This window comes from Tamandua tetradactyla, chromosome 11 (assembly GCF_023851605.1).
Source record: "Tamandua tetradactyla isolate mTamTet1 chromosome 11, mTamTet1.pri, whole genome shotgun sequence".
Taxonomy (NCBI): Eukaryota; Metazoa; Chordata; class Mammalia; order Pilosa; family Myrmecophagidae; genus Tamandua; species Tamandua tetradactyla.
The window spans coordinates 20,013,140-20,029,073 of record NC_135337.1 but is presented as its reverse complement, the minus strand read 5'-3'; the positions used below and the strand labels follow the sequence as shown (position 1 = coordinate 20,029,073).

General features: G+C 32.6%; 1 protein-coding gene and 1 long non-coding RNA gene across 3 annotated transcripts in view; one reads left to right on the top strand and one right to left on the bottom strand.

Annotated features, from left to right (window-relative positions):
- LOC143649949 (uncharacterized) overlaps positions 1-4,852 on the top strand; it is a 30,846-nt gene extending 25,994 nt beyond the window's left edge. Inside the window, exons 2-3 of the long non-coding RNA XR_013159270.1 lie at positions 3,594-3,690; positions 4,789-4,852. This is a non-coding gene — a long non-coding RNA (uncharacterized LOC143649949). The remainder of the gene's footprint in view (positions 1-3,593; positions 3,691-4,788) is intronic.
- The window catches only part of COL11A1 (collagen type XI alpha 1 chain), a 215,067-nt gene that overhangs the window by 8,350 nt on the left and 190,783 nt on the right, over positions 1-15,934 (bottom strand). For both annotated transcript variants that reach the window (XM_077120085.1, XM_077120086.1), the window contains exons 55-63: positions 13,727-13,780; positions 13,485-13,592; positions 12,957-13,010; positions 4,769-4,822; positions 3,775-3,882; positions 3,204-3,257; positions 2,953-2,988; positions 2,803-2,856; positions 1,476-1,725 (exon numbers count right to left, since the gene is read on the bottom strand). In XM_077120085.1, coding sequence (XP_076976200.1) covers positions 1,476-1,725; positions 2,803-2,856; positions 2,953-2,988; positions 3,204-3,257; positions 3,775-3,882; positions 4,769-4,822; positions 12,957-13,010; positions 13,485-13,592; positions 13,727-13,780 — 772 coding nt within the window. The remainder of the gene's footprint in view (positions 1-1,475; positions 1,726-2,802; positions 2,857-2,952; positions 2,989-3,203; positions 3,258-3,774; positions 3,883-4,768; positions 4,823-12,956; positions 13,011-13,484; positions 13,593-13,726; positions 13,781-15,934) is intronic.

Here is a 15,934-nt window from a genome sequence, read left to right as displayed (position 1 = left end):
CAAGTCATTCTCAAGTTTGCTCACTATTGTTCAATCATAGCATCCCTCTTTCAGTTCCTTGAAAATACCAATACCTAATCTGCTTCAAAGCTTTGTAAATGCCTCATAATCTTTTCCTGGAATACCCTTTTGATTTTTACTATAGCTAACTAAGGCTCTCTAAGGCTTCAGTTTAAATGTCATTTCCTTAGATATTAACATTTTACTTAGCCAAAATGGAGTTATACCCTAATTATCTGCCTAACCAGTGACTTTCATAGGATCTGTCATAACATGCTATTATTACTTTTGATTAAGTATATTTTTGCCTGTCTCAATCATTACATCATAAGCAACTTCAGAGCATTCCTCCTATGTTCATCCATTCCCACAGCTCATAATCTATTCTTCATGACTGCTCATGTTCCAAATATCATATGTTGTTTTATAACTCAGCATATGCAACCATCTTTTACATTTGATTTTTCATTATGTATTATCCCCACTCTCATCTATGCCAGAAGTTTGGGAGTTATATAATAGAGACATATTTTTTGTATTTTCTCCTGAACTCATACAAATCCAATACAAATTTGTTGGCTGACCAAGTATGTTTAAATTTGTGAGTAAAAGCAAACATTTCTAGCACAGGCTCAACCTAAATTATCTAAATCCTTTACATACATAATGCCAGTTAAAGTGAGATTCTCCTTATAAGTCTCTGAATTAAAATAAAACAAAACAAAAAAATAAACAAAACCTAAAATTTTTCAAAAAACATATTGTACATTCAAACACTTTGCATATTAGTTTGTGTAGGACCATTAATAACTATTGTGTTTTAGCTTCAAGAGGCTGTGCTTGATAAAGGTAAGAAAATAGTTGACATTCTTAAGGTATGGTGGCCATTTCTGAAATGCACTAAACTTTTCTGACTATACTGAGCTATGCAGATCCTACTTACATCATCCAAATAATTATTCAATAAATTATTCTTATTACTACTGATAATTAAGCTGTTCATAGATTTTCTGTTTATTTATAGATCCATGAGTGGTAAAATTTTGCCCCAAGCTATTCTTAAATATTTTATTCACCAAAAATCATAGCTAAACTGATTGGTGTAATGATTCAGTTATGCTATTTAATCATGTGAATTTTACTCATATCAAGTTAAAATGAGCTAGGTTGCAAATAATAATTATATGCACATTTACAATGCAAAATACGTTTGTGTTAGCTACAACCATCCAGAAGTAATCTTTTCATAATTTAATGAAACCTAAAGAAATCAGAGAAAGATTTTCCAAAGCATATCTTGAATTATGTGTGGTGTAAAGACCTTTTGTTTCTGTCTTTGAGGCTGGAATTAATAATTGTTTGGTTTAGTTTTATTTAGAGACTCTATTAACACTTTAGAATTAATGAGTTGACAATGTACATTGGTAACTTATAGGCTCAGTCCATTTGCTTTATCTTAGTAACTAATAACATACCATCGGGGAAGTCAGGATGGCTGAGTTGCAGATCTTTGCAAGTTCGGGCTGGATTGGTTTGAGTACCCATTGGAAACTTCATATGCTCGATGTCTTGCTTCAGAGAATTGAGGGAACCAAATATTTCCTCCATTCCATCAGAATAATCAAGAATATTATCAGCTCCATCCGCTTGCATGCTTTCAGCATGCCTTCTTGTTTTTTTGGGTGACAAGATTGGCAAAGGTTGAATGACCTCACCAGGAGGACCCTGTAAAAGAGATAATGCATGCAAACTTGTTTCCTGGAGTAAAATTTTCTGCAGATTTTAGTTGTTTTTAGTTATGCCATTGTTTCTAGAAATCAAAGTTAGTTTGCCTTTGCGTTGCTTTCCATAATAGCTACAAAATATATGTATAAGAGGTGTGTAAATATTTGTGCATGTATTTTTTCACTTTATATATTCTTTATACAAAGTTTCTATTTTTTACTTCGTATATTCTTTATGGAAACTACTGGGGAGTGATGTAAGCATACAAATAGATGGTTCCTGGCACTTTCAGATATAATATGTCTTTAATTAGCCCTCATTTACATATTTTATCTCTGCAACTAAATTTTGAAGTCTCTGAATATTTAAACATTTTAAGGCATTTTTGCTCTCTATTATACTTAATAATAATTTCTATTATGAAACATCACACTTTTAAAAGTAGGTACCATTATCTTGTTTCAAATGTTAATCACTTAAATTTTTATAACTTAATGGACTTAAAACAAATGCAACACAGACTTGAATTTATACTTGTGCAAGAATAGAACCAATCTAAATTAAGTCATATAGTTGGAAACATTTCAAAAATGGAGCCTAAAATTTCTTTTCATGTAGATCTGTTTTTTAATACTACCACTTAGTAGTTCTGGAATCTAGGAAGCCTGTAGTACATGGAGGTTATTATTATTGCTGTTATAATTACCTTTATATGTACTAGGATAAAATTGTCAATCTTTTGCCTTTATTTCTAGTGCCAGAAGTAAATGTATCTTTGCAGTCTACAGTTGGTTTCATTAAAATATGACATAAAATTATATGAAAATCGAATACATTAAACTATTACAATATATAATTAAGTTATCTTCAAATTTAAAGGGTGAAAACAGTGCAAATACAAGTCTTGGCTTGTAGACCTGACGTTTTTTTTGATTGATATATTTTTCATCTCCTATAAAATCAGCGCTCTCTTGACAGAATGTGCTTTTATTAACTCCATTCTGTAAATTCAGAGAACTCGCTGGCAGTCTTAGGATGCTAACTGTGAGATCATCACTCTCATGACCATGCGCTTACCGGGGGCCCAGGAGGCCCGGGAAGGCCACCGTCACCCTTCTGCCCAGCGGGTCCCTGTTAGAAAAAAGGGAACAAGACATAAATCGTGGAGAAAGGAAATTGGATTAGGTGTCACTAACAAATGATACTGCCAATGGGAAAGGTACTTACAGTAGAGCCTTTGTTACCCTTTGGACCTTGAGGACCCTAGAAAATGCAAAGAAAGAAATATGGGTAAAAATCTGTAGAACTAGACAGTGCATTATGGTAAAGTGGCAGAATTCTTGCCTGCCATGCCGGAGACCCAGGTTCGATTCTCGGAGCCTGCCCATGCCCCTGTCCCCCCCACCCCCCGCCCCCCAAAAATCTGCAGAATTTGTGCGCTGGCTCTATCTTATAAGATTCTTTTGCCTTGTACTTACCGGTAAGCCTGGAGGACCAGGTGGGCCCAAAGGACCAGCAGGACCTGGAATTCCCTAGAGAAGGAATCAGCCAATTAGAGAGTCCTCTTCTACTTCACCACCCTCAAGTTTTGCATAAGATAACACTAACACACACTGCAAAGTTAAGATAACTCAAGAACACTTACGAATAATCCAGAAACTTCTAGGAAATAACTTTTACAAAGCAATGTGAATTGTGTTTATATCCCTTTGCCACAAAGCTTCTTGTTTTAAATTTCTTTATATACCTAGTAGTCCTCAGAATAACGATTTGCATGTGATGGGGAGATAAGAAATGGTTGTATAATTAATTATTGAGCTGTAACTTTTATGCTTTCTAACCTAAATCTTACTTTTAATTTTCTATAGTGTTAAATGGAAATTTCTCTGTGAAAAATCCCCTGACCTAAGAATATTAGAACAAAGGCCCCCTACGTTTCTTCCTCTGTCATGTGTAAAGGAATAGGTATGTTACGCATGTGCTTGTGTGTGCTTATGTGTGCTGTATTATTGGAAAGGAGGAGGAAACATTGTTTATGCGTTTACTCACCCCATCCCCCTTCGCTCCGGGAGATCCCTGAGTGCCGGGGAGCCCTCTGTCACCCTTTTCCCCTTGTTCTCCTGGAGGGCCGATGAGGCCAATTAAACCAGGATGACCCTTGGAGAAAAAAGAGAAAAATGTTTAATGATATATAAAAATAACCAGGTCATTAAATTCCAGTCATGAAAATATTTGTACATTAAATCCTTGAAATATAAAAATTAAAAATCCAAATAAAAGAGTTTAAAATAAGCCCTTTCTTAAAGGAAGGCAGGGTTAAGACCTCCCCTCTTCCCCCCAGCAGAACCATTTATTGCCTTAGGTGAGGTCTTTATTAAGTGTTTGGGGTATTATGGACTTAAATGCTTCTCTAAAAATAGCTTCAGTGTTTCAGTTACCTAAATGGGAATTCCCTCAACTAATGAAACCTCAGAGACCATATATAATATTGGTGGAATCAACCACCACATATTTATATTTTAATAAGCATCTCATTTTACAGGAAATGATTTCTATTTTTCAGAGACTTTGCAATCTTTATAGATAGTTGGAGACTTAAAATTTAAAGAGTACTAATACCACTCAGAAAGAAAGGCTTATTTTCTCTATTTTGTTGAACTCCACATACATTCTAGGAGATTATGTTTATTTTCTTGTTTAAAGTTTTAAAAATAGGCGTTCTGTTCTTTCCATCTGCTTATTTTCCGAAGCTATCTTAGTATAAACATATGCTATCTCCATATGGTTCCTACACAGGAACACTGACAAGATATAACATTGAATTCTGGTACATTTTTCATTATTACTTAGCATCTTTTTCACCTCTTTGAATACATCTGGGATGCTGAGGATTGACAGCTCATTTCATTGTTAGAAATGACTAAGGTATTCTTTGAAATTTCCTTTTTTTTTTTGTTAGTAATCTTGATATGCAAAAACTCTTGCTTCTGCTGCTACAATATAAAAACTGTCTTAACACATTCTTTTTTTTTTTTTAGCTTACCTTCTCACCCTTGGAGCCAGGGTCACCTTTGAGACCAGGTAAGCCAGGAGGTCCCTAAATGAAGAGAAAAATAAACATGCAAAAGAGTAAGTATGAATTCGAGAATCATCTTACAATTCAAAGTGTTAGTTTGCTTTCAGAAATATGACAGAGTTAAAAAATAGCTACTGATGTACATTAATTTATTTTACAGGATTCTAAATAACTGCATATGTTTAAAATATTGGTTTAATCTGTAACCATATACTTGTATATCTCTATATGCTACAGAATACGAATATAACTTCATCTATACTAATTTGAAATTGGGGTTCTGTAATTCTGCTAGTCTGTGACCATTTTTCTAAATTTTGATATCAATTATTATTCCTTATTCAACTAAAATAGACACTTTTCCCTATGATTCCAGGAAAGAGAAATGGACTAAATGCACATAATAATCAAAATAACATTTTGAATATATGATGTGCCTCACAGTCTGCAAAATTACTTTTAAAATATTTCCTCAAAATTCATGACAATTTTGATTAAAGCTATTTGTGTCCTTTCAACCTGTGGGAAACTTGCTTATTATATTCCAAGTGGCAAAGCTCGGATCAAAACCACAGTCTCTAGTGTCAAGTCCAAAATTCTTTGAAGTTATAATATTGGACTCCTTAGAGTAATAGAGTGGACCAAGCTGAAGATGTGCTAGTCAGAAAGGTAACTCAAAGGAAATACTCCAAAAGAGTTGCAAGGCAATTGAGCAAGACTTTATGAAGCATCTCAGAGGAAGTGGGTGACTTAGACTCCAAAGGATTTGAGAGGGAAAGGATTCTATGCAGAAAACAACAAAGAGCACTATATATATATTTTTGTTGTTGTTGTTGTTGTTTTATATATATATATATATATATATATATATATATATATATATATATATATATATATATATATATATATATATATATATATATATATATATATCTCGACTTAATTGTAGAGGAGTTGGGGACAAAAGATAATGCTAAGACCTCTGGAATCTTTACCCAAACAGCCCTATACAAGAGACAAAAATGAACTTACTAATTCATATGAAGGAAGCTTTTGATTATCATTTTGTAAATATTTCAGAACACATGACATTTGTTGATTTTCTTCCTCTTAATAATTTACTACATCAGAGTGCTTGAAAGTCAGGGATACCAGAATGATCAAGGGAAAATATGTTAGGTTTCCAGGTGGATAAAAAGAGCCAAAAGCATTGGGAGGAACTGTTCATGCTACAGCTTCCCACATAATAGTAGGTGTTGATGGGGCTTTAGAAATGATCGACTGTGACACCATTCCCTTTCTTGACAAAGAAACAGAAATCAGAAACTGTGTTAACTTTTTAAGATTACAAAGTTTGCCAATGGAAAATAGAAAAGATTTGAACCCGTCTCATGACTTGGTCCCAAGGCTCTCTCATCACATTACAAAATTAAGTACGATTAAAATGTGGCTTTTAGTAGATTAATTAATCTTACATGGAGTTCCTTTCTGACTGCTCATTAGACTTTTACATAAAAATTGATAGTTCTTTGAAAATCTTGTAATAGCTGGGACTATTTAGACTTTCCCTAATTAAAATATCCCAAGAAGGTATTTTTGGCTGTAATGCCTGAACTGGACTTCTTATCTAAATGATCTACATATTTGGTATAAACCAGCTTATTTTGTTCACATAAACAAAACCTCTATTTTAATAACTTAGCTGTTTTTATAATCTAAGGCTAAGGAATCTATCCTTTTATGTTAATTTTTTAATGAAAAAATATGATACAACTTTAGGAACTAATCCTACCTCTGTCCCTCCACCATGTTAATATTTATGCTGATGGCTTTTTAATATACTTTTTCTTGTACAAATTAGTGCTCCAATTTTGAAGGCAATACAAAATAAGATCCCTGTCCTGAAATGATGACAAGCAAAACTATGTATGCAACAAATGCTGTCAGAAGAAGTACAGTGTATTGGCATTAAAACATGATTTTTAAGTGTGTGGCTCATGAAATTAGAGCCATGAAAACGCTACAAAATGTAATCACTATTGCCCACAACAAGTAATGCACTAAGTGACAAAAGCAAAATATTCATATAGCTTCTCTGTGAGTTACCATATTTGCAGTATAAATCCAACAATATTTTTTAACACGACACTTGAAAGCAAATTATTTTAACTTTTATCAAGTAACTTCATGAGTCTTCACTATTTTATGTTCTACAAGAGTAATTTTTTTCTCCTTCCTAGAGACACTTTGGGTCTTCAGTGTAAAAGGGTATATTAGATGTAGGTCTGTAATTTTTTGTGAATTTAAATTTTAAGATCCATGGCTCTAACCCAAGCCGTACACTGTATATATATGGTATGGGTTCCGAAAAGAATAGACCTGGGATAGAAGCCAGGCTCTTTCATTTGTTAGCAATGTAAATATGATTTCCAAAGAGATCTTGTCTTCTTAATTGTCATCTAGGGATCCTAAAACGTTTCTCAGAGTGCTGTTGTGAGATGGAGTGGATGAGTCTGTTCTATTCCTTAGTTTCTAAAGGCTACTCTTTAAAATCTTGGTCTATTATTAGATAAATTTGCATTTCTTTTAATCCATGAATTAATCTGATGTCTATAAATTTGGAAGTCTGTAAATATTGATATAAAGTAAAAGCAGGCAGTTTCCCAATATCATTCCATTAGCAAGAGCTCAAAAATGTTTTAATAGGAAGTATGCATTTATTTAAATATGAATGTGCCTAATAAAATTATTCAAATAAGGAGGAAATAATCACTCCTTAGGCCAAAATTTATGCCAACCCAGTCTAGATTATTTTTTTATATATAATAAATAGTCATGCACTTTATTAAACCTATCACAGGCAAAAAGGAGACTAAAAGGAAATTGTCAGATACACTTTCATGTTTATCCTAAAGCTGGATTTTAACATCGGACTTTCATCTATTTGACAAATACCCTATGGGTGTGGTTCTCAAGGTGTGTCCCCAGACCAGCAGCATCAGCATCACCTGTAAATCTGCAGAAAAGCAGATTCTCAGGCCTCACCCAGATCAACTGAAACAGAAGCTCTGGGGTTGGGGTCCAGTAATCTGTTTCATAATTCTGATGTTCACTAAAATTTTATAAATATTGCTCTGTGGCTTAGGGTCCCAAATCTGGTAAAATCAATGCATAAATCAGAACAGCAAAGAGAATCTCATTTGTGTTAAAATAAAACATTACTTATTTAGTCCTATTAGTTTCATCAATTTGCAATTAAGGAAATACATTTTGAATTTATATTTTTTCTGTCTCATCAGAATGCCTGGTGAATCATCATTTGGAAAATGTTTCTCAACAGTATTTTTAGGTGGAAAGTGTAACAACAAAGGATGGAAATAATCAAATAATTTATTGAGGACGTGTTACTACCAGCATTGAAAAAAGCATGGAAGAACAGTTTCTAATAAAATCGCAATTGAATTAAAGGACCATATCTTATACCAGAACCAGAAACCATTTAAGAATATTGGTTAAAATGGAAATATCTATGTTAAAACTAAATAATAGTCTCTAGATGTTTTTTAAAATTTTTTCTCGGTCTCTAGATTTTAAAAAATGAAAATATTTAAAGAGGATGGTCTGTTTTCTTTTTTCACTTGTCATTTTATATTTAATGCCTCTCCTAGACATGTGATAGCACTGTTAAGAATTTTTGTTGTAAGTGGGAGTACTGATAGGGATGTTGCTGGCAGTGCATCAATATTTCAATCACTATTTCACTCAGACTCCTCAGGTAGAAGTCTACCACTCATAACCATACAATGCAAAAATACTGCCTATGTAATGAAGCATCATACAAATGTTAATCATTATTGCCAATAGTTTTAGAAGTACTGCAGAGGAATATCTATCAACTTTCTTATTTCATTTTAATAGTACACACAAGAAGAAAGACTGGGGATTCTAGTTGCCCAGACTTAATATGAAATATACTAGATATTACTTGAGCTTGTAATCCATCTTAAAATTGTCTCTATTAGTATAACTCAGTAAGGAGTTAGAGGAAATGAGTACTAATTCCTCTAAATTAATAAGCTCATGAAATTATGGATTTTTAAAGGAAGAATTTGCCAAGAAGAATCCGTTTCTTATCATTTTCTTCAGCTGGAAAGAGAAATTGGTGAAGTTATAATATTAAGAGTTGTTAGAAATAACTCTCTGAACTGGGGACAGATCAAAAGTACCAACTCTGCAAATAAAAAATGTTATTCCAGATAAACATCTTTGCTGTTTCCTCTTTAGGATATTGTAAACCGAAAAATCCTAGGGAAATACACAATTCATAAGTAATAAAGTGAAAAGGAAAACAGGGATAATACATTCTTAAGTGTCTCAAATACACAATCAAACTTTTCCCTCGCAGCATTACGCTTTATAGAATATTTCCTTTGATATTCATCTCAAAACTTTAGTGTACTGAATTTTAAAAGTGAGTGAAGATTCATTTCCCAGTGCCTGAACAGGCCAAAAAAAAAAAAAAAAAGCAACTGAAGACCTGCACTTTATTTAGAATGTAAAATTGTGAAATAATGTTCAATTTTGTGAAGAGTAAATGTGTTTTTGTTTAAACTTGTTTGTTTAATCATTGTGTAATTTACTCATCTAAATTCTGGTTAGAGAGAATTTAAATGTAGCATTCAAAAAGAAAAAAAAATTGAAATTCAACCTTACTTTTTATTCAAGTTTTTATGGTTTGAAAACTAATGCTACCAGATATTTTATTTATTAGTGTAAAAAAGAAGGGATGTATGATAAGACTAAAGTAAACTTATCAAAGGTAAATACTGCATAATTTTTCAATTATACTGGAACAATAAGTTCTTAAAATAATATGGATCAAAAACAAAAAAAATTTTCAAAAAGAAACAGATGCTAATTTTGCTCTCAAAACTCAAATAACACATGTTTTAAAGCATTAAGTCAAATTAATTTTGAATTTGCAGCAGAGGGCAGAACTTAGCCACCATTCTTATTCTGTAATACTTTAAAACATTCCATTTTATTCCATTAATATGTGTTGACCATCCACCAGCAGTTTAACTAAAAGAAAAAAAAAACTCTAATTGAATTCTTTATGTAGTTTTATCATTGTCCTCAGATACCCTTCAGTCTCATATGCACTATTTATCTATGCTCAGTTCCATATGGTGATTCTGAGTATATATATATATATATATATATATATATATATATATACACACATTATATATATCTACTATACATATGTATTTGAAAGAATGCATATACAAAAGTTTAAACTAACTTTTAGCATGGGAAATCATCAACATTTAAAAGAAAAACTACTGTATTATATCTAAACTCTAGGTAGACACCAAGCAGAGATAATCTCAAGAATTTTAAAAGATCTGTCTGTTTCACTTTACCCAAGAATTGCCTCTCCAGAAGGTTCCTATCAAATTGTTAAACTCTTACCTTTGTGGGTAAATGGGTGCTCTGTTAGAGTTCAATCGTCTAATTAGGTAGCTGCCAAGCTAGAAGGATGAGGGCAGGATAAATTGTATTTATTGAACAGCTAAGTTGTATTGAAAAGTTGGGGGGAAAGGGAATGTCTTAGTGGCTTTGACTGAACTGTGGAACACTAAAGTAGAAAGTTACAGGCTTTTATCCAGTGATAAACAGGCTATTGCCTCGGTAGACTTGGATGTGGGTATAAATACATTTATAATATAATGAGGGAAAATACATTATGGGCAAAATATTATACAGATGAAGTTCATATGGATTAATTTCAGAGATTTATGCAAATTCTAATGTGTTTTCAAATTTATTAATCAGTTTCACTTCCCACTTTTTATCCTCACCTAAGCCTCTCTTTCACTTCTTTAATAGTCTTACCACATTTCTAATCAGGGAAATCTCCCCAAAGGAGACAACATTTAAACAGTCTTCCTTTGAGCAAACCTAGAATAGTCTGTTTCATTCTAACACAGTACTTATCATGTTATATTCTAAGACCTTTAAGTAAAGTAATCGTGATTGTCCAATTTTCCATTCACTTTAACAGCCACTGATTTACAAACAGGTTTATTGATGGTATGTATGCGTAAATGAGGTCTAAAGCAATGGTCTAAAAGCTTTATAAATATTAAATCATTCAATTAACATAAGAAGTCCATAGGCTAGAAGATATTAATATCTACAATTAAATCACTCAATGTTTACAACACTTTATGAGTTAGATGCTATTAGTATTTCCATTTTATGGTTGAGGAACTTGAAGCTAAAGAAATTAGGCAACTCTTCCAAAATTAACCAATCAATAACCGGTAGGGTTTGTTTTTGAACCAGAGTTTGGTCCAAGAGTGGATGACTTTAACTAGAAACCATGATATCTACTTCCTACTAGGTAAACTTGCCTGCTAAAATAAAAGTTTTATAGCTGAGTTGAAAAGCTCATTAAACTGTCATAAAATACATTCTGGAGATGACTTATATGCAGAAGTGACATCACTAGCTTCTCTATGAAGTGACCTTCTCAAACCCTCACCTTCTGAAGACTAAGTAGCATTTTCATCAGGATTATATATCACAGCAAAGACTAATTGGAGCTATAAAAAGCAACACTCTATTCATGTCATTAGTGAACCCCAATGAAATATTCTGTCCAGAGAATAGAAGGAGACCCAGGCTACCTAGCAGCTCAGTTATCAGCCTTATTTGTTCAGCACTCTCACTGTAGACTCACACTTATCTAAGAGTCAGAAATACAAACTTCCGCAAGCTGGGATCTGGTGATATGTCTGATGGTTTTACTTTTATTATTAGTTGAAGGAAATCTCTAGCATGCTGCTTTTGATTTCATCTGGAGAAAGGTCAGAATACTTATTTGAAAATCCGAAATAAGGAAAAAAATCTCTGGCAAATTTTAAGGTGAGATTTTTCTGTCATCTTCTATCTCCAATGCAGGTTAGGAGTTTATCATATTTAAGGGGAATATTCCCTTAACAGAGGGCCAGATGTAAAGCAGATGCTGGCCCCTGTCCACTTGGGGTAATAGGCAGATTTGGTGATCTCTTGCTTGAGATTACTCAAAATTTGATCATTTTATCCAAATATTAAAATAACTTCTTGACTGAGATTTTAAGAATGATCTCTTTAACATATATGAAATATTTGGGAGGTATATTAGAAGAAATTATTGACATTTTGACTAAAAGGAATGGTCAAATTTCATCCTGAACTATTAAGAATGTGAATCCCAGTTTCGATAAATTTCTTTATACATCTTTGAGGTAACTAACATATTCATGGGAAGGGATAATTTGTATAAAGTTCAAAATACTATATGGAGAAATCTGACTGTTCAAATCATCATGCCTGTACTCGTACAGTGCTATATATATAGCACCCCTGCTCTTTTGTCTAATTTCTTTATATGTACTAGTTTTAGATAATGAAGTTCCATTTCTATCAATAAATGGAATCAATTTGTAAAGCAAACATGTCATTTGGTAAGCAATGATTTTAAAAGACAGGAAGTTTCATTCTTTCTGCTCAATTTTTGTAGCAAGGACAGCCTTGGATCCTACAATAACCTCTATCTCTGAAAAGTATGCTGGTCAACTAAAACGCTTTATTATGTTTCTCAAGCACGCTGTTTGCACATAGTTAATGATAGTGACTAAGTTTCAATGTTGTAATCATCATACCTTTCTCCACTAATGGGATTTAGTGTTTAATCTTTCAGTCTGCATGACTCGTGAATAGAACAATTTATTTGGTTAAGGAATCACTGTAGGTCTGTGCCAGCTTCTTTTAAATGAAGTGCCTGGAGGCTTACTATAATTGCATGCATTCTGGGGAACTGTCCATGCTAGCAAAACAATTGCCTGGGCTCTTCATGGCATTTTATTCTGAGTGGAAATATTTTTTTCATCAAAGGACATAAGAAATAAAAGAGCTTCTGATCAAGTGGCATATTTTACAAATAATCTAGGTAGGATTATTTTTTTCTTATTAAGGCTGAGTATCCCATGAAGACTGCCCAAACTATAAACTAATTTCTAAACTAACGTTTCAGGAATTCTAGCTTAGAAACAGTTTCATTTCTGGAATTCTCTTTTTGTTAAACAATGGAAAAGATGCTACTCACCATGGGACCAGGCGGTCCATCCTGGCCTGCGGCTCCCGGGAGGCCTTGTTCTCCCTAAGTGAAAAAAAAATATAGATTTTTAAAAAAATTAACAGACTAATACAGATTTTCTGTCTTCGTTTTGAAGAGTACCAAAAGGAAGGAAGAAAATATCTTATATGAGCTTCACCACATGAGGAACACCTACAATTAGTGTAAATGTTTTGGGTTTTTACACTGTGTGTGCATGTGCCCATAGGTGGGCATTTATGCATTACACATTTTACCTCATTGAGATCGTAAGGTCTGGTTTCCTCTTCTGCCTTCATAATTTAGAACTTGACCATCAACTTATTAAATAAATAACATACTTAAGTATGTTTGAGGGCATCTGACTTTAGTTGTTGCATGATGTATTCCAAATTCCCATTAAAAGCCTCCATAACTATAATTTATGAAGTATAATAATAACACGAAACTTTTCATCCATGGTTTTTTTAGAAATAACATGTAATTTTCAAAATGGCATCTCTTGGCCCAGATACTCACCACGGGACCAGGGATTCCCCGAAGACCTTCTGGACCAGGCTTTCCAGCAGGTCCCTGGGGGCCTACTGGGCCGGTTTTTCCAGGAGGCCCCTCTGCACCTGCTTCTCCCTGCAAAAAAGGAAAAAAAAAAAAAAAGATATATATACATATATATATATGTATATACATGAATACATGAATAGTGAGGAAGTATATTTTTATCATTTTATTTAAAATATAATTATCTCCAGTATATCTTTTACCTTAGCACCTTTTTCACCTTGTCTTCCCTCTGAACCTGCAGCTCCAGGAGGGCCCTGTAAGGATAAAATACTGCATTAAAATACATATTGCATTTAAAGTAATGTCACTGAGGGCTTATTTAAAAACATCCCAAATTAACTGTTTAACAGATTCTAATAAATTGTAACTTGATAGAGTTATCTGGTTTCAAACAAGATGAGAAAAATAAAAATTGTTTTGGTATACAAACTGCCTGTTAGAATAGTAAAAATAAATGCAGCACAGATTGAGCATAACACACAATCACGTTACACTGACATATGGTGACAGTAAAAGAAAAAAATGTAGATTACAAGAGATAGTTTTTATTGTAATGCTAATGACTTGAAATATTCACGCTTAATGTTAAATACTAAGATTCATTTATTATGCTGTGTTCTTAGTAATCAATTGAATGTACAAGGTTTCACCTCCACCCTTATATTTGTTGTCATTGTGAGCCCTTTCTTAATCTTAGAACACTGTATGTTCATGCATTCTTACAGTGTCATGTTCAAAGTAAGGAAACAAGATATCTAAAATCATATCAGTCAACAGATAGGGCCTTTTCATTTTTCTGAAACTATATAATTTATACAAATTAGTGGCATAAAAGGGTATCACTTTTTAAACCTAGTACTAGAGCAAAAACATAGGAAAAAATATTCCTAATTAAGATGTCATCAAAAGCAATAGATATTCTGTTGCTTGTGTAACTTTTGTATAACTGCATGAAATGATATAGAGAAATGCTAAGTATATATGGTTAAATAATAACCATGATGCTGTCCCTTTTACGTATATAGTCTTGCTTCTTTATATGTTATTGGTTTACCTAGTTCTTAGTCTTTAGTTCTTTTTTTTCTTATTAGCTGTGTGACCTTGAACAAATTACTTAAATATACTTGAACTTCATTTCTTTCATTCATAGTGTTATCAATAGGGACTTCCTTGCTATAGAATTGTTAAATTTAAATGGTACAATGCATTTAAAATATAACTTTTGTGAACTTTTCAGTATAGCAACATGAAATAAAGGTATGGGATACAGTGTTTAATAGTATAGAACCTGGAATAAGACTGCCCTGAGTTCAAATCCTGACTCTGACACAAATAAGTTATGTGATTTTGGACAAATTACACATTCTGTCAGTGCCTCGGTTTACCTCTCTATAAAATGGGGATAATAACAAAGTTGTTATAGGAATTCAATGAGTTGATAAATGTAAAGTGCTTAGAATAGTGTCAGGGACATAAAAAATAGAAAATATTTAAGTATTAGCTATTTCATTATCATTACTAAATTCATTAGCTATTATTGTTCTACATTAAAATATTTTATACATAGCTTTCACCATGTCAGCAACCTGAATTAGGTCGAACAAAATAGGCCTTTTAAATGCATTTTAGACACTATGTCATATATGATGTTTATATCATTTTAACATCCTCTTGCATTCTATAATGAGATTTGAAATATGATATTCATGTTTCTTTCTTACATTTACAGAGTCACATGTGAAATATAAAACTTGATAATTCTACTCTGGTAACAACACTATGTAGAAAAGAATGCTCTATGTCATATAATACATGATATTCAAGGTATCTTAAAGAAAGCATAACAATTTTTCAGGCTATAAATAAGATATTATAATTCCTACTATATATAAATTTTGTTTCCTTTAATTCCATTGAATCCTTTATATTCTCAATTATGGCATTTCAAAGGAACCAAACCTCTCAAATCAAAGTAAGAAGGTCTCTTGATAGCCCACGACAATAAAGGTACTTTTGGCTGGCAGAATAAAACCACATTTATTCTGTTTAATTTACTCTCAGATATACAGAATTTATAATTTAATCATTAAACATTTCATCACCCCTTAATTAACTGAATTCTATTTTTAGTTAATAAGGACTAACTTTCAATTTGGTTCTAAGTATATTTGTCACATGTCCAGATGCAAGTACTAACCGATTAAAAAATAAACTTATTGATCAATAAGAAACTGCTTATTTTTCCCTCCTGACTCTCTGTATTTCCATTTGTTTACTTCTACTTTCACAGTGAATTGTACAGAAGGTCATTAACTGAGATTTAGGTTTGGTAGTTGAGGGGGGGTTGTTAGGTATTGCTGAAGTATGAGAATAAAGTAGGTGAAGCAGTAGAGTGAATTTCTCACAAG